Here is a 24,471-nt window from a genome sequence, read left to right as displayed (position 1 = left end):
GACAATATAAAAAGACACATCTTGCCTAACATGGCCTTTTGTGGACCAAGGAAATAAAATTATACAGGTTTCAAATGATTTGTAAATACATAATTTTCCCTTGTTAGAAATCCTTTCGAACCTTAACTTGGGTCACCAAAACTAACCCTGTTTTTCCAACCAACATTAGCATATATAAGTAGGTGCAATGAAAAATGATTTTAAAAAATCGTGTTTTTTTTTTTTAGATATTTTTTAATTCCACTTACATGAAATCCACATCCCTCTGCCCACCCTTGGTAACATAACAATAATGCTGAGTGTTTCGTATGAAAATTCCAAAGAAGACAGTTTCTAAGCAGCCAAGTCCAGTCACCCTGATTAACTAAAGCTACATGCATTGTAGGCAAGTATCAAAAGAGTAAACAAAACAAACTAAAAACAGATTTAGTAAGTAGTAGTACAAATAAAACAAAAACAATCCTAATAGAAAACAGTATTAATTAGATAAGCACATGAAAAGCATTACTTACTGTTTTCATAGCAAGACATGTATATCAAAGTTACAGTATAAGCCATGTGGTCAAGTCTTTTTAATCTTAGGTCTGTGGTTGACAATGAAACGTGTACATTTATCACCAATGAGAAATCAAATACTTGACAACTGAAGGTACACAAACCAAAGCCATCGACTATCCCTTCCTCGTTTGGTTAGGAAAAGTAAGAATTCAGTCTAAGCCACAAGAAACCCGATCACTAAACGCTCCCCTAGCAAACTCAGAAAAGGTTTCATTCTCTCTCGCTCATGCCTATGCTCTTATAAAAGTTTAATGTTGTTGTCATGTTGGCTTAATGGTGACTCTTATGGGATGCAAAAGCATCTCAACGGCCATAGGCAAGAGCACCCAAAAAGCCAACAAACTAAAACGTGTTGTTCACTCCACCAAATTAACACATTTTATCGACAAATAGCTGCTGTTTGCTCCCCTCCCCCCAAACAAACACACATACATGGCCATTAAACAGTCTTTCCTTCACACTCTCATATCCAAACATACACACAAATGACGGGCTGGTGAGTATGAAGCTGGAACTGTAGAAGCGTCAGCATAGTCTCTTGCTGTGCTGACTGAAAAGGTTCAAAGTTGGCTTGGCTTTAGTTTTCCCGTCCCTCCTCTGTGTCCTCGCCATCGGCCTGATTGTCAGAGGTCCACAGCTGAAAAACACGGGCAATGTCATCAACTGATTTTAACGTACAATTATAATTGCAACAAATATTATTGAAAAGTGAAACTAGAGCTAATTTTTACAGTACTGCATACCTGTCTTTAAGGGGCCACAAATCTGTATTTTTTTGTGTATAAACACAAGTCTTTCTTTTATGAGAAAAGTTTTTCAAAGAAAACTAATCAACATTCCCTATTGGTGCATTCCTATGGAAAATAATTAAAATATGCAATCTTTTCAAGGCACACATGTAAAACTCACTGTCAGATTGTCTCTAAGTAACTGCATGATCAGTGTGCTGTCTTTGTACGAGTCTTCAGTTAACTGGTCCAGCTCGGCGATGGCATCATCAAAAGCCTAAATAAAAATAAGGAATACTTTATTTGACTTCAATCAGATGGAGGATAAATTGAAACAAAAGCAAAAGGAACATTATTCAGTCTGTATAAGCGTTGTGAACATTCTCACCTTCTTAGCCAGGTTGCAGGCCAGCTCTGGTGAGTTGAGGATCTCATAGTAGAAGACAGAGAAGTTGAGAGCCAGGCCCAGGCGGATGGGATGAGTAGGCTGCATATTATCTTTACTGATGTCAAAGGCAGCCTGGTAGCCTTCCTGAGACTTCAGGATGATATCTGTACACAACACAAATAAAGCTCATTACTGCTCATGACAATAACTGCAACTATCTTCTAGCATCTGTTGTAAAATATTCAAGATCGTTTGCATTCAGTTTTTCAGGTGCAAGACATCACTCACCAAGAAATTATTTTATTCTTTGCTAGAATCACTATGCCATAGTAAAAACACAAGATTGCAATTTTTTCAATTTTGTACAGTTTTTTTTTTGACTGAATATATTGTGGCACAATGCTATGCAAGGCTGTTTGTATGTTATGCTGAGATGTATTAAGAGCCTGTGGTTGCTTGTATTGATCGGTGCTCAGAGGAGAAAAATGCATAAATGTTTAAATGACAGGCAGCTCTGCAGATAAGCACCAGTCATTGTTCATCGGAAGAGCTTTTGCTGAACAGTGGCCAAGGCAGTGTATAACCCAGCCGCAGGAGATTCTGCCTACTGCCGACACCCAGCTGGACAGCACGCACTAGCCAGATGCTGTTGCCATAGTGATGATCAGGCAGCTCATCACACTGACAGTAGTAGGTCAGAGGCTGCTGAAGCACAGTAAGACAAGCAATGTGTTTCTGTCAGAGGTCGCGTTAACTGGAAAAATTCTCCGTCATTGACAGATTTTTTTATACCAGTGACGGAAAAATCTGAAGGCCGTCCGTCATTACGGATTACAATGAGGGTAGTTTGTAATTCCCCTTTTTGTCGAGTTGGTAGTATCCAATAATTTCCTTTCATCAGAACGTGATCGTAGGGACGCGAACGTTTCCCATTCATTACTCATAAATGCCTTGTCCATTCAGCAAAACCCACGTGGGATCAGCGGAGACTCGGGTGCAGAGCCAAAGGCGTGTATAAACAAGAGGACTATGACGGCCCACAACCGTCTAATTTGTTTCACCATAGTTTCAGAACAAACTAAAAAATTGTTTGCACTTTTTATAACTCAGCGATCTCTAACGTTGTTTGTGCCGTTGTTTCTGGATCGGATTCTGCAAAGCGTGCATCTGTCATTCAATCAGTGTTGCCAACTTTTGCAAGACAAATAAGCAACTGCAGCTACAAAAACAAGCCCAACATTATTCATGATCATCAATGTAATTTATTATCAATTATTTATTATTAATGAAAGAGCCTGGGTCATTTTAAACTGACACTACCCTGTTTGAAAAACACAAACATAAATTATTTTACAAAAATTAATTGCAAATCTCTGATGTGAGCAGTATAGGCCTGGAGAGATGGAAAAGGAGAAGATATAATGACCACTTAACTTAGCTGTAACAGCCACACATTTATAATAAAGTAAAACTGAACTATATGCATTTGATGTATACTTTTTAAAATTATATTCTGCAATGATCAATACATTTATTTAATACAATAAATAAATGTTTGACGTTTACCTTATAGCCTAATAAATAGGGTCATCCCTCCCTACCCCTTTGCTGCACCGTGATCAGATCTGAACGTTTCGTTCGTTTTCACATTTCATTCTAATAGTGACAGATGTAATACATTTAGTTTAGCTCTGAACTCAATACAATACTAATCTTACATACAGGCACTGGACTAAAAATACATTCAATCAGTCATCGCTCCTAAAATGAATTCAACTGGTCATCTTTTTAGCTGTAAAATAGCTTGGTTCCGCTCAGTTTTCGTTGACTTCGAGTAAAACAATTGAACATTTTTCAAAAGATCCCCTGGGGTCAATGTGTCAGCATGACAGAAGTTTGATGCTGTCGTGTGAGAACAAGCAACTCCTCCAGAGTGTCATCTTCTTAATCTCCTCACGTAAATGATTAGATTTCGATGGCTTACGTTTCTTCCCCACGGCAGAAACCACCACAAGTTCATCAATGCCGTCAAAATGATTAATTTTTTTGTTTGTTTCTCGAACACAAAGTACAACAGGAAAACTACGATGCCGAGCGTATTCAGAGTGCCGCCATTCCTGTTTACAATGCGTGGGATGGTGTGCTGTGATTGGTTGAGCGGATGTATCGCATTCTGCAGAGAAGTGAGACTGGCGTATATTGTGGTTTGGAAAGATAGAAAACATGACAGAATAACACGGCAGATATCGCATTTTGCGTAAAATTAAAAAGTGACTTTTCAATACCGACCTGATACAATACTGATTTTGGCGGAAACTCTTTTTTTTTTTTTAATGCAGTTTATAGTGTTTTGGAATCAAACTCTTCGTTTTATGTCTGACAACAGAAACATTAAATATATAAACGACTTCGGCTTCAGCGATGACGTCACAAACATGCTAATTGGCACGTAATATCACCTTGCACCATAGTGACGGGTAAAAATTGATTATGATGGATTTTTTACGAGAAAAAGTCTAGCGCAACCTCTGGTTCCCGTTCTGTACAGACTATAAAGGACCTAAAGCTTAAAGTCCCTGTGAACAGTAAGTTGCGATCGTTTTAACGACACGCATTTCCGAGTGAAAAGGAATTTCAAAGGAGAAAATTAGTGGGCGGGGCTTGCGTTTTTCACTGCAAATTGATTGAATGTGTAAAAACAGCTGTTGCATTGATTTTGAAATGAAACTGGCATCAGACTGACCGTTGTAGGGGAGGAGTTAACGGATGCTCCGACCAGGCAGTCTAATTTACGTCATTTGAGATGGATAGTCATTTCAGGGCGGAAGTGCATTTTCAGATTTTAACTGAAGATTATGAGGGTATGTGAAGTTTAAAAAGAAAATGACCCACATTGATAAGCTATTTACTATAAACGCTGCAATATTTCATGAAAAAATAAGAATTGTCATTTTTAATTTCACTGGGATTTTAACCGTAAAACTACACAAACACGACTGATCTAGGATCTGCTACAAAGCAGGATTTTCTCTCCTCCACAGATGGCGGATCTTTTAGATCATTCGCTCCTGTGCTGCCATAGAAACACACCAGGCTCTTAAAAATTCATCAAACCCAGCAGGAAGCAGAAGAATCTCTAATGACATCATGCATCTATTGGAAAGTCAGACTTATTGTTTTTGTAGACCGACCCACCTGAGGCGAAGACCACGTGGAGGAAAAACACTCATTAGGCTTATTAGTAAAATAAAAAAAGGTGTTCTGTAACAAGAGAGGAAAGTCTCAAATACATGCTGTAGTGTGTTGCGCATCGCCATTCGTCAGCAAAGAAACTTTGGATGATTTTCAGCTTGTGAAGTAAATGCAATGAAAGACTGGCTACAAAAAAATAACAACTTAGACAACCCATCTTAAGCTTTATATTGTGTTGTCCTTATTGACACAAACACATTTAAACAAAGAATGTCTGTGCCTTACAGCCAAATGTCTAAACAAATAACTAGATTTTTTATCACCTTTACTTTAACCAAAAAGAAATGTACATGGATGTAAAAAACTGTAATGACATGAGATTTCAATATGCATCACGATAGAGAAAATATTACAGATTATGTAAGTGGGCTATTTCAGATACAGGAGGCATGAAATTACTTGTCACACTGGACGTCCTTAAATTAATCTGCAAGCAGCTTGTGTCTCAGGAGCTTTATGAACTAGGACATTAGGCTTTCAGATATAAACCACCAACTCCCGACATCATTTCAAGACATTTAATTAATAAAATATCTGAATCTATGGCCATTGTAAAGTGTGACTTTTGACACTGTTAAAAAGGGTTAATTGAGCCCTTGAGTCAAGTGAGACCAAAAGCTGCCTCATTTTCTACATAGGCATCTACTAAGGCGACATCCTAACCTAAACAGAACTTCATGACTGTTTTGAAATGACAAACTTTATAACAATCACTCAAGCACACAACAGCAATATTTCCCCCACTACAATATATTAGTAGCCGACAGATGAGATCTCGAGCTGCTGAAGCAATTGTGACTCTGCTTGACAAAGTTCCTGTTGCCTCAGAACAAACCATAGAGTGCACAGCATAGGAATAGCACAGCGCAGCCAGTGCAACCTATTTTTCTACCATAAATAGAAAATCAAACTCAAAATCTTAACAAGGCACAAAGTAGAATGCTTACAAACTACTGTAAACATAACCAGCCTTACAACAATTTATTATAGTGTTTCATTACATTTTCAAAGAAATGATGTAGATTCAAATTAAATAATTTGTTAGGGGAAGGACAAAGTTTACTTTATTTTTATTTATAAAAACAGGCATTGTTTGCCCTCAGACACACACAAAAGACAGAAAGCAATCTCTTGAAGTAGAAATGCATCAAAATTTCAGCCACTGAAAATGCTTGTAAAATTTCTTTAAGATATTTAATATTTCATCATTCTAGTGTTAACTCAATAGTTCTACTCGCTTCTACAGCCTTAATTGGTGTCTGACTCCTATTTACTGCAATTGTGTGGTCAACTTAAAAACAACATGACCATAGGTGACCATGGCATGTACTATGACAAAGAAAAACACTGTTAAAGGAATAGTTTACACCTACGTTACTCTCAGTCTGAGGTCAGGGAGAAGATATTTATTAACCCACTGTAGTCTTATGGAAAACCTTTATGACATATGTGCTTTTTAGAGCTTCAAAATTGTGGAACCCATGAAATTAAAAACGCTAGGAAGAGTCAGGATATTAACTTTAATTCGGTTCAGTTGAAGAAAGAAAGCCATACGCATCTGGGATGGCATGAATGCAAGTAAATAAGATAATTTTTGTTTCAACTACTCACTTTGTCACTACTCGGGTGACTCGTGTTGGGAACAGACTCAGTATATTAGCTCTAATACATGCAAGTGAGTATTACTGTGTAACCTGGATGAGTAACAACATTTTATTACTGAACTCGGACAAAACAGAAGTGTTACTTATTGGACCGAAAACCGCCATACATAACAACCAAGAATACTGCTCAACTATTGACGATATTCCATAAAACCCTCGTCGTCAGCTAAGAATCGTGGCGTTCTATTCGATAGTAATCTGTCATTTGAGAGCCATGTCGCCAACACCTGTAAAATTGCGTTTTTCCATTTTAAGAATATATCTAAACTACATCATATGCTGTCACTATGAGATGCAGAGAAGTTCATTCATGCATTCATGACATCAAGACTAGATTACTGTAATGCAGTGTTAGGTGGTTGCCCTGCAGGCTTATTACAAAAACTTCTTACACGTAGAAAAAAGTATGAACATATTAGCCCGGTTCTGTCAACCTTGCACTGGTTACCTATGAAGCATTGCGTTAACTTTAAAATCTTGCTTATTACCTATAAAGCCCTACATGGTTTAGCTCCTCAGTACTTGAGTGAACTCCTCTTGTATTACAGTCCTTCACGTGCATTACGCTCTCAGGCGTCCTGTCAGTTGGTAATACCTAGAATTTCAAAATCAAGTGCAGGTGGTAGATCCTTTTCCTATCTAGCGCCTAAACTTTGGAATAGTCTTCCCTGCACTGTCCGGGAGGCAGACACACTGTCAGTTTAAATCTAGACTAAGGACGACTTCCATAATATAAATCCTCTGAGGGATGAGGCTGCATTAGTTAGATCAACCGGAACCAGGAACACTTCCAACAACAACTGATGTACTTGTTACATCAAAGAGTGCAGAACAGTACTCTGCTCTCAGATGTCTTGTCTCATTGTTCCAAGGTTACCACAGCGAGCAGGGAGCAGTTCATGGCCTGACCTGATGGTAGAGCGGAGAATGGGAAGCGGCGATCTGACAAGAGCTGAGATGATAGAGCTGGATAAAGAAAGACGCGGGTCGACTTGACACGTCTTCACTACAAAATTTTAAATGCTATTAGATTATTAATGATAATCTTAAATCTATAATTTACCTTATTAGTAACTTTATTTATTTTTTATTTAGCTTTGTTGTGCAAGCACTATTGAGCTTGTGCAGAGGCAGCAGCTTTTGCCAGAGGGGAACTGGAATCCCCTGGTTGGGCCTGGGTTCTCCTGAGGTTTTTTTCTCCATTGGAGTTTTGGGTTCCTCGCCACCCTTTGCATACTGTTTTGCACTATTTGCCTGGCCGGGGGGGCTGCTTTAGAATTTTAAAGTTTTATTTAATTAATATTGCATATAGGAATTTATAGTCCGTTTAATATTTGACCTGTGTTTTCTCTCTCCTTTAATGTGTGCTTTCACTGTGCGTGCGTGTCTGTGTGTGTGTGCGTGCTTGTCTGTGTGTGCGTGTCCGTGTGTCTGCACGTCCGCATGTGTGTTAGTACGTGTGTGTGTTAGTACGTGTGCATATTGTGTGTGTGTGGAGTGTTTTGTATGTGGGTATGTCTGTCTTCTGTGTTTTTACCTTTTTCTTGTTTTTACAGGTACAACTTTAATTGTTTTACTTATAGTCAATATGTCTCATGTACAGCTGCTTTGTAACAATGAAAATTGCAAAAAGTGCTATATAAATAAAGTTGAGTTGAGAGCTAACCAATATCAGGCACTGTCTCAGTAAGAATTATGCTTGCGCTGACTTAACATTATTAGTCACACGTACTATGTATGATAAATCCGGTCTTGATTCGGGAACATAAATCAGACTTAAATAAGATACTTTGTGAAACATTCACTCAACAATCAGTCATTATTAAGGGTGTGGAACTACAAGTTAAGACAGGTTCCACTAGCACCTATCAAACCAAAAAATCTGTGTGTGTGTCTGTGTGATGGAGGTGTGGCTACCAAAGTGTCTACAGATATAAGAAGTTAAATTTAAGACTTTTAAGGCCATTTTAATGCCACTTCACTGTATATGAAATTTAAGCCCAAGCCTGCAATGGACATACACATTCTAATACATATTTCATATACACAGCCTCTGAAAATTTAGAGACCACTCAAATTACTTTCAGTTTTTCTGCATACTGTTTTTTTCTGTGAACTACTGACAGAATTTCAACCAAATTCTAAATAAAAATATTGCTTTGTATTTGCATTTATTTGCACAAAATTAAAAGGGAAAACTGGTTTTCAGAGTACTTAAATATTTTTAGATGTTCGTAAAAATATATTTTTTTACGATAAAAATAAATGTGTCTGAGAAAACCAGGCTTAAGTCTCTGAATCTATTTATGAGATAATGGGTACCAAATTTGATTTCATGCATTCATTTTACTATTTCAATCTTTGACATGGCCTTAGTCAATATTATAGATATCAAGGTTATATTTTTACAGAATGTTCTTTACATTACATAAGATGATTTTTTTGTAGAAAACAGCAAATCACAAAAAAATACTTAAGATGGGTTTTCACAGACTGGGTCTCACATATGATGGAATAAGCCTGATTTTTAATCACAGCTTTCATTCATTATACACTTTACTGTATGTCACTCCTGAGGTTTGTTTCTGTTGAAATTCAAGACACACTGGACTGGAATGCTTGCAATACTTGTAGAAATGCTAATTAAAGGCAAAACTGGAGTGATCTCTTAATTGTTTCCGTGGCTATAAGTTACAGTACAAATGTGTAAGTGCTCTTTATAAACTAACACAGGGTCATACGGGTGCTGCGAGTCATCTAGACTGGTTTAGTTTAATATAAACAAATAAAAACAAATATAAATGCCTAATTAATAACATATACGATTATATGCGAAACACATTTTCCTCACATAGGTTTATTTTTGTTAACAAATAAAATATTTAAAATCGCGTCCAATAATTTGCTCATGTGGTAAGTAACGTTAGCCGTTTAAAATGCGGGATATGTACATCCAGTCGATTGTAAATTTTAACCCCGCTTTGCGTCAGGCTCCTGTCGGGTTTTACTCTACAATATCAAGCGGCTGTACATTATCCATTACTTACAATATAAAAACCTTTTGCGTGCTCATTGCTTCTCTCTGTGCCTGTGTGATTCCACCACCTCGATGCTCATACAGAGTTAAAAACATCTCCTACAAACGGCACAGTTTGCCTCGTAGACATTTCCAGGCAGCGGCTTAAACCACCACGAGAACTCATCGTTCTAGCCATTTTTATTAAACCTGCATTTAAACTATTTAAACTAGCTAGGATGCCATAAACTAGCTGTACTTCAACCTATATTCTGCGACCTCGGTTCTCTCTGATGACGCAGTAACTATCGTGGGGAGAACAATCTTAGGTGTGTTCAATGATTTTAAACCGTCGTTTGGTCTGTCAGACTGAAATATTTTTTTCTTAAATGTGACCAAAATATTTAAGACCCATAAAATCTGAATTTAATACTTATTTAGACTATTAAAGGCCTTATATTAGGAAAACTTTATTTAAGACGTTTTAAAACTTTTTAGTTACCCGCGGCCACCCTGGGCTACACAGATGGCAAGAGGACAAACTGTACCATGAGAATGACTCATACTGAAAGAAATTATGTTTGAGATCAATATTACATCTTACAATATGAAACCATACAATATTCTTGCAATGCTAAAATGGATGATTACTTTTCAATATACAGACTCTGGTGTAAAATAAAGGATATTACACAAAGCAGTTGAGAATCTTGTAAATCTTTCACTGCTGAGAATTGTAGCTCTGCAGATACTCACTGGATTTCTCCTCTCCTGCTGCGACCTCGGCCAGGTAGCGGTAATAGTCTCCCTTCATCTTCAGGTAGAACACCTGGCTCTCTGCCGGAGAAGTGTTGCGGATCAGAAACTTGTCCAGAAGATGCTGTGGATGAGACATAGATATGCACGTGAACACCCACACAGATGTAGTTCATGGACAGTAACAATTTTCGAATTGCCTGTTTTGTAAATTTGACTCAACATGAGCAGGCTCAGAGATGTTTAAAAGATCACTGCAGGAGTCAAGACATGCATCAAGACATGGTATCACTGACCATCCAACCATCCATCAATCTGTGTGTAAATAAGATGAGTTTAAGCTTTCCGATTGTGTGTAATACATAAGTCAAAGTCCAGTCTTGCGTGCATATGATACGCCACTACTTCCCATTAGCTTCGCTGGAGAGCAGACGCGTTCATGACACGACTAAATTATACAATGTGGTGTAATTTTGCCATCATGACATGCAGGGTGTGATTGCTGTTTTAAACGGACATCATATTTTGTGCACGTTTATTATTTAGTTCGTGCAACGACGCGTTTGAGCACGTAACCCGTCATATTGACCGTTTTAATAATAAAAAACTTGACAGATTAATACTATAAATTAAACAATTTAAAAGGTATGTTTATTCTTTAAGTTAAATAATATTAATAATATTTTTTAATAATAATAATTTAATAATACGCTTTTAAATAACTATTATTAAATCATACAAGTTTTTAGTTTTCTGTATGGTGAAAGAAAAATATCCTATACATACTGTATGTTAACTCACGGAGTGTGCAGGCGCGTGCGACCAGGTGTAAATGCCCTCCGAAACGTTTTCGAGACAGATTAAAATCCAATCACGCAAATCACTTGATGAGACAAGTGTAGCCTAATTCATCTGATTGTTGAGGCCACATTTATCAGGGCTTTACTCCTCCAAACGGAGTGCGTCACTGGCAGCCTTGCTCAGCTCAAGTTCGTTGTTTTAAATGTAGACGCGCGACAATCGCGCTCACAACTCGCTGTAATGTTCTCTGTTTTCCCGGCGTGTCTACACCGCAGCAAAATGAAGCTCAGCAAAACAAAGCTAATAGCAGAGCTACTGCAAGGGAATTTGGTGCTAGCAATTAATTTATCCTTTCCATAAGCTTATCTCATGGATACTTAGCATCGGCAGCCTCCCGTGTGCTTTGGAAAGGAGAAAACGGCACAACCTGTGGTTTCCCTGCCTTTTTTTAGACATGACGTAAAAATACAAATGTGAAATAAGTAATAAATAATGTTAGTATTTTGCATGGGTATAGCAGATCGGATCTATATCTGATATTAATCCTGGCTGGTGGAAAGCAATGAAACATGCTTCCCGACGCGTTATCTCTGCATTCCTGGGACATCTGTACCATCTGAAAGGGTGTTTTTTGCCGCGGATCTAATTGTCAACAGGCTCCAGACTGTCCCCACAACACGGTACTTTATTAAATAAAAACTTAAATAACTTTGGATTGAGGTAGGCCTGCTATTTTTATTAGATGAAAAAACTTTCTGACGGAAATAAACTTTTTTTTATATTTATATTATTTAAGTTTTTTTCTTGCCTGTTTATTTTATGCTTTGGATTTATATTATTTCAGTTTTTCTCCATTGTCCAAAACGCTGCAGGTTCTTGAAAATGTGATAAGAATGCAGGTGCTGTTGTTGATCTATTCGTTATCCTGTTGTTTGCATGTTAAAATAAAGCTGTGAAATTTTTTTTTGTATTTTTAACGTGTCACAGACCCTCGTCAACTGTAGCTGTGTCATTTCGAAGTCTGCATCCTCCAGATGTCGCATGCAAAGGCGTATGCGGAGAACAAACGCGACCTCCAGAGGACGCCTTCGAAATGAGAAGCAGGCACGCAGCATGTATTTTTATTTCATTCCCATTTAATATTAAAATCTTATCAGTTAACGGTTAATGTTCGGATAACGAGAGTCGGTTCTCGGTTAGGGAAATTAACCGAAATGAGCATCCCTACCCTAAACGTAAAAATAATACGTATGTATAAAATCATTCAGTTTTAGAAATGCAAAGAACCGAACGCGTCTCGTTATGACGCCAGGCAATCGGCCGAAAGCAACTGAAGGTTTGACTTATCATACGCACACATAATTGGGCTTTGGCGTATCTAATACACGCAACCGGAAAGTGTAAACTTGTGTTATTTATACGCAGATCGAGGAGATCAGGTTTGAGACCATCACATAATCATGAACTGAAAACAGTATCATGGGCAAAAGACATGACATGAGTTAATAAAACAACAAATAATCATAACATAATGAGGCAAAACCATAAATTACAGGCTCTCTGTAGAACACGTCACAGGAATATTCACACTCAATCAGTGGTGGAAAGAGTACTGGAAATTTATACTCAATTACAAGTAAAAGTACTGATATTAAAAAAGTAATTGAGTAAAAGTAAAAAAAAAGGCTGCTAAAATGCCTTTCAAAGGTTTTAATATTAATTCAAATTGTACTCAGTAACGAGTGCGATTTTGAAAGTGGCGAAGTAGAAGTATTAGCTAAATTTGTATAAAGTACAAGTATCATAATAGACTAAAAAATACTCATAAAAGTACAAGTCAAGTATTAAAAAAACGACTTAATTATAGTAACGTGAGTAGTTGTAATTCGTTACTACCACCCCTGCACTCAATTCAGGCCAAAAACCTTTACATCTGTTTGGAAGAGAACCGAGTGTCTCTATCATTATCTAAGGGCAAAACAAGGAAATGGATTGTGTGTTTTATAGAGACAAGCACAAAGCTTGCATTCTCAACAGTGAATGAGGCAAGGGCTCAGAGCCCAAGGGGCGAAGGAGAGAAATACAGTGAAAATACAAAAAACCATAGAGTGTACATGCATATAACAAGCAATGGAAGCTTAGAAAGACTCTTGATGGCAGAGGGCCCTAATGGCCTGTTCACACAGGGAATCTTTTGACTTAAACTCTTTCTATCAAAACCACATATTCATAGCAAACACCAAAATCAATATAATTGCTTAATATTTATTTCACAGCCTGGAATCTGACAAGAGGACGAAGTCAGAATGATGTCATAAAAATCATTATTGCTTTTTGTCGGAAGTGGTAAACTGTAGGTTTTAATGCTTATATCATCTAAATACAAAATTTGGTTTGGAGCACAATATTTTACACAACGTCTATGTGAATTACATGGGGACTTGTGTTTGTCATCTCCTCTGCAGATTACAGCAGATGACAGACGGTGTGCTACTTTGTGAGAGCTAACCACAACCCATTACCCTCAATGAAACAACACAATTTTGTAATACCAGTCTAAATAATAGATAGAAAAATGAGAGGAATGTCATACATGCAAAGGACAACATTCCATGTGCCACTGTTTTAATGCCTCAGGCAGCATTCCAACTAAAACGACTCCGTACCCAGAGGCATGATACATTAAAACCTCCATTTGCACAGAAAAAAAACCTGAGACCACTGATTTGGTGACCATTCAAACAACAGACCCCATTGTTTTGCTTATCTGCTAGTGGGGATACAGATTTGGGCAAAACCAATGACCTCTAGTCATTGACTGGCAGAAGCTCTGGGACAACAGCCTAGCAAGAAAAAAGTAAGCACTGTTTCTGATTGGAAAAGATAAAAAAACAGAACAGTTGAGTACAACTTTACATTATGATTTTGGTTCGTTAACATTTCAATTAATGATTCTATAAAGCATCCCCATAACATTCGTTTGTCCCATTACAAAGATGACCAAATTCATCCAGCATTCTAGAGCAAAGTCTTTCCATGAAGAGGGGTTGACACCGAAGTATTTTATTGAGGCTTTTAAAGTGCCTTGATAACATGCACCCTTTTTAGCTCTCCACAGAGGATGCGTTTTGGTAGAAATTTGTTGGACATTCTCACAACAGAGCTGAGATTTTTGCAGAATCGTAAAGATACCGGCCATGCTTATCCTGTCATGTATTTCTGTGTTGGGATTAGGGCTGTCAAATGATTAATCGTGCATCCAAAATAAAAGTTTGTGGGTTGCATAATAAATGTCTGTGTACTGTGCATTTTAATTTTGTATTTATAAACACAAAAACATACACATATGTATATACTTAGGAAAATTTAGATGTATTTAATTAAATTGACCAAAAACTTAATGTATAAACGTTTATTAATTTTTATATTTTTCTTAAATATCTGCATGTACAGTATGTGTATGTATTTATGAATACAAAATGAATATGCACAGTACACAGACATATATGTGAAAGATAAACTTTTATTTTGGATGCGAGTAATCGATTGACATCCCTCGTTGAGATTTAGTGTTGTGTGCTCACTTGAAAAGTCCAAAATAAGCAGTGCACTTTAAGAACATGGATGATGCACTCATTCACCCGAAAATACAATCCACAAAGTATTATGGTACACTGATTTAAAAGCAACTGACCTTTTGAAAAATGTAGTTAGGTTAGTAATACCACCACGCCTATATTGGCTTATGAATTAATTATCAGCATCGATCAGATATGTACGATATTAAGGCATGTCATTTATCTTTCCTAGTAAATATGAGAAAGATATGTAGGCTTATATCAGCATCGGCCATAATGAGGTGAAAAATATCAGCATTTTGGGATTGGATATCAGCAAAAATCCGATATTGTGCATTCCTAGTTAGTAACGTTGCTACCTGTAATTAGCTACTCCCCAAAATAAGCTATTAGATGTCAAGTGATGCTGTGGTTATGATCCTACAGTGGCCCTCGCCCGTCAAAGCTTACCAGAACATCTTTGCAGATGGACTTCAGCTCAGTCTCAATCGTCTCCCGGTACTCTTTAGCCATATCCTTTTTGTCACTGCCCTCTGTCTTCTGCTCGATGCTGGACACCACCCTCCATGCAGACCGACGAGCACCCACAACATTCTTGTAGGCCACAGACAGAAGGTTCCTCTCCTCATCAGTCAGCTCTTCTCCGAGCTCAGTCACTTCCTTCATGTAGGCGGCCATGTCATCATAACGTTCGGCCTGCTCCGCCAGTTTAGCCCCCTGCACATGTTGGCTCTTGTCCATGGCTGATTGTTCTAAGGGATCAACATAAAATTGTTGTTTTAAATTCATATTAAGTCAGAAATTGATATGACATAGGGCTGTGCACGATTAACCGAAATATATATCACGTGATTTATGTACAGCTTGTGAGTGAAGTACGGTAAAATGCTACTGCACCCGAAAGCCAGAGGCTTTGTGCTAATTCTGATTATCTATCCAGGAACTATAATTGAAAGTATAGACAAATATGTGTTTTTCTTCAATGCAAATATTTTTCATAATACATTTTATTTTCATAAGAGCAATTATTGAACATTACAATCTCCCCAAATTTCCCAGATGAAGTTTTCCAAACTACATTAAGTTAGACGCAGGGGTCCCCAATCTTGGTCCTGGAGGCCTGGTGTCCTGCAGAGTTTAGCTCCAACCTCTCTCAACACATCTGTCTGCATGTTTCTACTATCCCGTCTCTCAATTCAGGGGCTGCGTCTTTTGAAGGCTGCATTTTAAGACGGATTGCGTCACAGCAGTGCGACTGAAGGCCGGTAAGGCTGTCCCAATTCAAAGGTTGCTTCAAATGCAGCCTCAAAATGCGACCTTATTTCCGTGGGTTTTTAAGGATAGAACGAATGTATCCTTCACAGCTTTGGCTATACCGAGATACATTGCATGCTTGTAATGGCTGGAAATTTTTAAATAATCACTCAAAACTTTAACTAAATGTATGTAATTCACAAAAATGGTCCCTGTCAGTGTTTTAATAATATATATGATGTTGTTCATTAAAAGGATACTTCTCCCAAGAAACAAAATTTCCCCACGTTTTACTCACCCTCAAGGCATCCTATGTGAAAATGACTTTCTACTGACATTGACATTCACTCAAAAAAATGAATCATAACAGAGTTTGTAATTAAGTATTTGTATCCTTTATACATTTTGAAAAAATGATTATTTAAATAAAATCTAAAGTCAGATCGCTTAGAATCAATATAAATCTGTTAATTTTGAAAACTATTAATTTATTCAAATAAATAGTATGTATATGGTTTAAATATTACTAGCTGCACAACAAGCCAGATCCAATTAGTTAAACTATGAGGTTTTTTTGCATAAAAATTAAGCGGAAATAAAGCCAATACATACTCCAGATGGTAGGTGGCAGTACTGCAGATTTCAAGTCTATGATAGTTCAAAGGCAAAAAAGTAACATTCTTTTCGCCATCTTGCATTGGAGTGGCGTGGATCGTGACCTAATTGGAAGGCAAGTTAGATTTTATTAAATGTGTATGTTTTTAGCATATGTAAATGTGTTATTAGTGACGTCTATAATGTATTGCACTGATTTTAATACATTGTCTATGAAATTTTTGTCTAGGCCACTAGGTAGCTATCGTTTACGTGGTGCTCATAAACTAAACGTTTTTCTCATTGACCAGTATTAATGGGTGGGTCAAGAAGTAACGTAACCCACTAAAATATATTCTGAAGTATGATAGTAACAGTTTTGGGACCACAATATGGAAAAAAAAACGTTGTACTATATAAGAGCATGGTTTGTTCATTTCAAAACTTGGGAATTTTGTAGAAAAATATTGACTAATCTGCTTAGTTAATATAAAATAGCTTTACAATCTCCTCAAATTTTAAGGTTTAAAGTGGTATCTGCATGGACTGTCAGTGGAGAGAAGTTATTATGGATTTGGAGTGACATGAGGGTGAGTAAATTATGACAATTAACAACACCCTTTAAAATGTAGCCTTGCTTAAGTTGTAATTTGCTGACTAATTTCATGTTTTTTCCAGAAATTGTTAAGCTTGATTGATCCTGAAGTGCCTATGTGTCTACCTCAACAAATACCTGAGACACTCGTCAAAGAATATGTGGTAAGTGTATGTCAACCTACTCCTTATGTTATAAATGTCTTGAGGATAAATTTACATTGATTCTTAAAGTTCTCATTGGCATCACAGTCTAGCTTATGCCCGTTTTTGTATAGTGTGCAGTACGGCTGGAACGATTCCTCTTGTAACTCGAATACAAAAAATCTTCGAGTCAAATAAATAAAATGGGAAGAACTGTGAAAAACACTGAAAATTTGTATATTTAAATTTGCAGCAATTTAATAGCTTTGTTTTCTAGCATAACACTCGAGCATCATAATTTTCAGTGCTTGCATTTTTAATTAGTCCAGAAACCTAAAATGGCACTGGGAAGAATCGCAATACATTTAGGTTGGTTTGCTGGCTTGCAGGTTTACAAAAGTAGCCTTGGCAAACTTGAAGGGCATTCATGGAGAGTCGAGTACATTTTATGAAACCTGTGCAAACCTGTTCTAAAAATGTTCCATCATTTTACAAATATACATTTAAATGAATCTACATATATAAAATGTCAGATTTTGCAAAACAACATGCTTTAAAAATATCTGAATAACACTGACTAGTATTGGGACAAAACTCATTCGTCTTTGTTTATCCTCCAGGACTATGAAAGTGAAGAGGCTAAATCTGGGATTGTACTGTACAGACAACAACAATAAGAATCTACATCATTTGGGCAGAAGCTGTTGATCCTGGAGACGAACCTACAGATGTTGGTATGGTACTTGAATGTGTGTAAGTTACCCTTGGATGTGGGATGCTTTTTGGACTTATTTATGCCCTTAATCTAAACAATCAGAAAGACCTCAAGTACACGTTTGAAGAATTTTAGAAAATCCTGATGGAACTGGATAAAACCAAGCTGTCACCAAAAGTCCAAGCACTGAAAATTGCGATGCTTTATATTTTATATACTGATATTTCCTTCTTCAAAGTATTTTTTTTCTTGTTATTCCCTTTTTGCTAACCTTTAAGTTTTTGTTATAAAATAGTTAAATGTCTTAAAATATTAATAAATTGATCAAATGTGAAATTATGTGGTCTGAATGTTCTTTTTTGTGTGTTGTAGTTAGATTTTGATGTAGAATATTGTGATTGGGAAGGAGTAAATAAATATAAATGTATAAATTCATTTTAAAATACTCTCTAAAATTAACTTAAATGTGATGCATTTTAATTAAATAGCATTTATGTAAGGATACCTTATCCTGTTTCTTATGAATTTGAATCAAATCAGATTTATTGATACAATTACATAAATCTCATTATTACACGTTTCATTTACAGTGAGGGAAATAAGTATTTGATCCCCTGCTGATTTTGTAAGTTTGCCTACTTACAAACAAATTAAGGGTCTATAATTTTTATGGTGGGTTTATTTTAACTGATAGACACAGAATATTAAAAAAAAATCAGGAGAAAAAATGTTATATAAAGGTTATAAATTGATTTGCATTTCAGTCAGTGAAATAAGTATTTGATCCCCGAGCAAAACATAACTTTGTACTTTGTGGAGAAACCCTTGTTGGCAAGCACAGAGGTCAGACATTTCTGATAGTTGGTCAGCAGGTTTGCACATGTGTCAGGATACATTTAGTCCACTCCTCTGTCAATCAAAATGCTTTATTTGATTAAAAAAAAACATTTTTGTTTGGTTGAATAAAAGTAATGTTTTATATAACTTAATAATTGTCATTTTTATCAAATTTTGTTAGAACTTTTAATATGTCAAACTCAAAGCCACTTTGGTTAAGCCACTTAAAGGTACGGTAGGCCTACGTGTGTGTGTACAATATCAGGATGGCACCACCTCCGCCAAATTTTGAGCCAGGAAAAACCCTGTGAATGTTTTCAAATAGGGAAAAAAACCCTGTCATTGAATTTCTTTTCACAAGCCATTTGAATAAAGGTGATTGTGACATCTCACATGAGGCTTTGACTTGCTAGTAACATTTATTCCACTTTGTAGAAAATATCGATATACATATCGGATATCGCCTTTCATCAAAAAAATACAGAGATATGAATTTTGGTCAATATCGCCCAGCCCTAACTGCTGACACCGCAAATATGCAAATAAGAATGTTAACCCAGGGTTTAGTGATGTACAGTGTGAAACATCAGGTTATGAATACCCAGGGTTATCTCTTAACCCCAAGTAAATTATAAGCAGTGTGACACGTGAAACAGATAACCCAGGATTCTGTTTCTCTGGGGTTTAGAATAACCCGGGGTTGACGATTTAAAGTGTGAAAAGCCCTTGAGTGTGGAAAGATTGTGAGCTGAGCGTTGGCCCTGAGAAATTATTCATAAAGTGAACAAGAAAACAATTTTTGTTTCTGTTTAATTAGGTTCACGCTACTCCCGTGCTGTTTTTCAACTTGAATGCATTACATCCCACTGGATGGCACTAGTTTGATTCACATAAGGCAGCAAAACCCACAGCTGCTCTGACGTGGAGACAATGGTAGACAGTGAACAACTTATTCAAGGCATAAACTACGCTAATATGGTACAGTCCGTCAGCGGTCATGGGTGGGGCCTAACCAATGTGACGGCAGTTTGCTCAGAGAATGGCAACAACCAAATCAACTTAACTGTTAAGGTGTAACATGAGAAAAAGGGAATAAGTGAATTTTAATTGTTATAGGGTGGTTCTGTACACAAACCGTAAGAACACACATTTACAGTGTTTCCCACAGGATTTTGAGAGACACTCAAATAGACACTAATTAGCATTTTGTGACGTCATCACTTGCATTTGGACTAGTGTTGGCAATTGAAATCTGTTTCGCTTCTACTCTCTGATCTATCACATTATATTGTATTTTAACACAACTGAATGCTATTTTCACTAGGGCTGTCACGATTATGAAATTTGACTGACGATTAATTGTCTAATAAATCATTGCGATTATGACGATTAATTGTCTGTTTTAGGGCTTTGACGATTATGACAATTAATTGTCTGTTTTTGAGCTATGACATTTAATTCTCGTACATTTTTGATTCAGCGATGAAACGACCATATTGTTCTGAATACAAGACTATGTTTTTTTCTTGGAAATACATAGGAAAAAATTGGGTCATCATATTTAAGGTTTAGGCTTTTACCTGTCAATAATGCAACCGCCAAATACTTGTAAATTAAGTAAATTGTCAGGTGTGAATTGAAGCCACCAAAAATGCTATCAGTCATAGAAAAGTTTCTAGTCTGTTTTTTTCTCACTTGCAAGACTACAATAAAATTTTACTTGTGTGTTAATTAAATTTTGGTAGACTGGTTTTCACACTGAGATTTGCTTAAATAATATTAAATTGTACTGCAGGTAATTTGTATATGTTTTTTTTTTTAAGTGATTGTGTTTTGGTGGTACATCTTACAAGTACTGTATTACCATGCTTTAGTAACAGTATATACACTAAAATATGCAATATGCAGATGCACTACAGCTCCCCCTAGTGTCTTCTATAGAGATGTGCAATAATTGCGATGATCTGAAACCATCGCGATGAGGTCAAACAATCGCGATGAGACGATTATTTAATAATCGTGACAGCCCTAATTTTCACATATTATCTGTTCTGTTGTCTACGGTGGCCGGGAAGTTCAAAACAAAACAACAAATCGCAAAACTAAAAACAAATCTAAAAGCAAAATAAAAACCCCAAAATCAAAATGACAAATCTGAAAACACAAATCAAATCTAAAAACAAAATAGGAAATCATAAAACACAACAACAATTCGGAAAACAAAACGACAAGTCAGAAAACAAAACGACAAGTCAGAAAACACAACGACAAGTCAGAAAACACAACGACAAGTCAGAAAACACAACGACAAGTCAGAAAACACAACGACAAATCAGTCAAACCGAAAAAGGTAGGTATTTTGTTGGAATGGGATAGCTACTGCTGACTGGATGAAACTCCTGTCAATCAAGATATCCAGGACGCTCAATGTTGTTATAAAAAAGGACATGCATATGTGATACAGTGCATATTCATTGATTAAGGTTCAAAAGCCACATTTTGTTAATAAAGTTGAAACGGGATCATCTTGCATTAGGAGTAGATACGTGTCTGTTTCACACTGCATGCATCGCAGTGTGAGCCCTGAGCAGCACGCATAGTTCAGCTGAAAGGCGACTGCCTGTGTACCATCCGTGATCGTTTTCCCCTCACAAGATACATACCATATAAGCATATAACACGATATGTACTTTAATCTGTGTCCCTGTTGGTTATGGTGAGAGAGTGACTGACGCGATTCGTTTGTTTTCGCTTATAAATATAAACATAAGCCTATAACAATACTGTAAAAATGCGCATCTGACGCGTGCGGTGTGGCTGAGTTGTTCTGAACGTCTCTTTATATTCATTCTATTGTTTTTACAGTTGTACAAACAAAACATAGTGTGGCAGGCCGCGACGAATAAATCAATGTATGGGAAATAGACAACACAATGATATGTTGTTATGAGAAGTAGCCAATAAAACCTTTTTTGGTTCGTTTTGAAACTATGGCGGAACAAATTAGACTATGGGGGGCCCCCATACTCAAATTAATGAATGGGAAACACTGCATTTATGTTTAAACTAGGGATGCACGATAAATTATCAGTCATGGTCATTTTTAATGTTATCGGCCGATAATAACATTTATGCTGATGTATTAAAGCCGATAAATCTTTAAAAAATTCCTTTGCAGGGCTCTAGAGTGCGACCAATTTGGTCGCACATGTGACCTAATTTCTCAATGGTGCGACTAAAAAAAATCTGAGGTCGCACCGGTGCGACCAGCCGTTCGAGGGAAAAAAGTCTCTACGAAAGTCTCCCTGTGGTTCAACAACAGACACAATAGGCCCATATCGTGGTCTAAACCAATCAGAGATAGTGAAGGGTGGACCCCCCCTCTGATTGGCCGTGGTCCAGATATTCCTGTACGTGTGTGTACGTTTGAAAATGCTGTGCTGCAGTCGGACAGAGAGGTGAGTAGCCTAGGCCCGTCAGATAAACAGAGTGGATGTAGCCGCAGATGATGAGAGAAGATGAAAAGAACGATTGACAACTTTTTCATTAAGAATGTTAAGATAAGGCCTGATCCGTCCGAAAATCATAACCAATGCTCTGACACGCTAGACTGCGACTAAATGGTCTCATTTTGCGACAAATTTTCCTGCCAGTGCGACAAGTTTTTCTTAATGGTCACACCGGTGCGACTGTCAAACTGATCAATATATAATTTTTGCGTATTATAAATTTAATGCGCAGAAATGTTATATTGTGCAAGCTGCGCATTCAGTCACTCATGTTCGTCTCCCCTCCTTCAACCATTCCTTATCTATCAGTGCCCCCGCCCCCAAAGACGTAATTTGCGGGTTACGGGTAAGAGGCGAAGGACCGAAAGAGAAGACGAGTGAAGCACTCAATCTTGCAACTTAAATAAATATGCAGAATACAAGAATTTCCCCTGCTAAGGTACAAAACAGCAAAGATAACGAAATGTGTTGCAAGTATTGTATGCATGTGAAGCTAATGCAGGAAACACGTGTTTAAACTTTAAGCACTGAACTATTGTATAAAGATCTCTAACAATACTGCAAAGCATACAAACGGTATACATCACGCTAAATACTATTTATTTGTGAGTCGCTATTGATAGAAGCCAAACGTGTATCAATGCAGCTTTCAGGAAGAGTAATCACTAAAAGCCTTCAGGTCTCGCGGGTTGTTTGAGATATGCGCGCGCCCAGAGAGTCAGAGCACAAAATACTAAACGGAGTTCTCTTTCACACATTCTTACTCTGAAACGGACATATTAACACAAAATAACCTAAAAATTCCCATATTAACAAGAAACCTTGTAAAGGTATTCAGTTTGTTTCGTGACCAAACAGTTGGGAAACAAAACACGTGTTCCAGTATATTGCGCGAGCTCTTAAAGGGGCAGCAGCATAATAAAGATCTCGGTTTATAATGTTCATCAAACAACAACGGACGGGCCCAAAAACACTCACTGATATTAAAGGAATTGTGTTCTCTTATAGGAGTCGTTCACAACAAATAAAGGAAGAAAGTAGCTTTAAGAAAGATGTGCTTTAAATATGGTAAAGTGTTGAAAGAGAGTTTACATATACAATAAAAATAATTCAATCATAAACAATGATTTGTATTAATTTCTAATTGATTTATTAATGTATTAAACACATTTTAATGAAGTTTTAGTGATTCTTTTTTCTTACCTCACCCCACGACTCTGGTGCTATCAAATTAAGGGCTGGTGCCACCAACTGAATAACTTGGTAGCACCAGTTCCACCTCTCTCAAGTGTTAGTCTAGAGCCCTGCTTTCTTGTAGAATTGTGCTTCAAATAAAGAACTTTATGTTGACCAGATTGTTAGTTAATCATTTACAAGTCAATATTGCCTATATGGACAGCGATTTAAAAAAAAAGTGAACTTGTAAAACTGCGGTGTTAAATGCGATGCGGTCGAAAATTTGGGTGCACCTAACTGTTGTGCTGGTGCACCTAAGAAAAAAAGTTAGGCACACCAGTGCAAAAAGTTAGTCTAGAGCCCTGCTTTGGTTACACTACTTCATCTGCACGCTGCTCGCAGTTAAAATACAGTACAGTAGGGCTGCTCGATTATGACAAAAATCATAATCACGATTATTTTGGCCAATATTGAGATCCCGATTATTTAACATGATTACTCACTAAGTTTTAAAACAACATAGAAAAAAAAAAATTTAAACTGAATTCAACTGAAAAATAAATGTAAAGAAATAGCACAGCTGAACAACTGTAAAAGAAGGGGGTGCACTGTGGATTTATACCACAAGAAAAGAGATGATCCTTGCAAAATGGAATGCAGCACAATAATCGTTTTACGTCGATTATTTAGTTTTTGTAATTGTTAAAGTCCAAAATTGACGATTACAATTATTTTCGATTAATTGCACAGCCCTACAGTACAGTACTGTCTTTCTGTAGTGATCATTCAGTTACTGCTATTATCAAAACATTGCTGATGTAGGTACAGTATTTATGATGTGTATATTTATAATTTCAATGTGCAAGTTGTAGGAACAAAAGCATATTGTTTGAATCAGACTAGGGAT

The 24,471-nt window shown here is 36.8% G+C and overlaps 1 protein-coding gene across 1 annotated transcript in view; it reads right to left on the bottom strand.

The window, feature by feature from the left end:
• Positions 1-213: 213 nt before the first annotated feature.
• ywhaz (tyrosine 3-monooxygenase/tryptophan 5-monooxygenase activation protein, zeta polypeptide) overlaps positions 214-24,471 on the bottom strand; it is a 30,432-nt gene continuing 6,174 nt past the window's right edge. Inside the window, exons 2-6 of the mRNA XM_057354374.1 lie at positions 15,192-15,493; positions 10,363-10,486; positions 1,675-1,838; positions 1,468-1,563; positions 214-1,195 (exon numbers count right to left, since the gene is read on the bottom strand). Of these exons, the coding sequence (XP_057210357.1) occupies positions 1,136-1,195; positions 1,468-1,563; positions 1,675-1,838; positions 10,363-10,486; positions 15,192-15,482 (735 nt within the window). The 5' untranslated portion in view covers positions 15,483-15,493 and the 3' untranslated portion in view covers positions 214-1,135. The remainder of the gene's footprint in view (positions 1,196-1,467; positions 1,564-1,674; positions 1,839-10,362; positions 10,487-15,191; positions 15,494-24,471) is intronic.

This window comes from Triplophysa rosa, linkage group LG16 (assembly GCF_024868665.1).
Source record: "Triplophysa rosa linkage group LG16, Trosa_1v2, whole genome shotgun sequence".
Taxonomy (NCBI): Eukaryota; Metazoa; Chordata; class Actinopteri; order Cypriniformes; family Nemacheilidae; genus Triplophysa; species Triplophysa rosa.
Note: the sequence above shows the minus strand (reverse complement) of the source record. Positions and strands in the feature narration are given on the sequence as shown.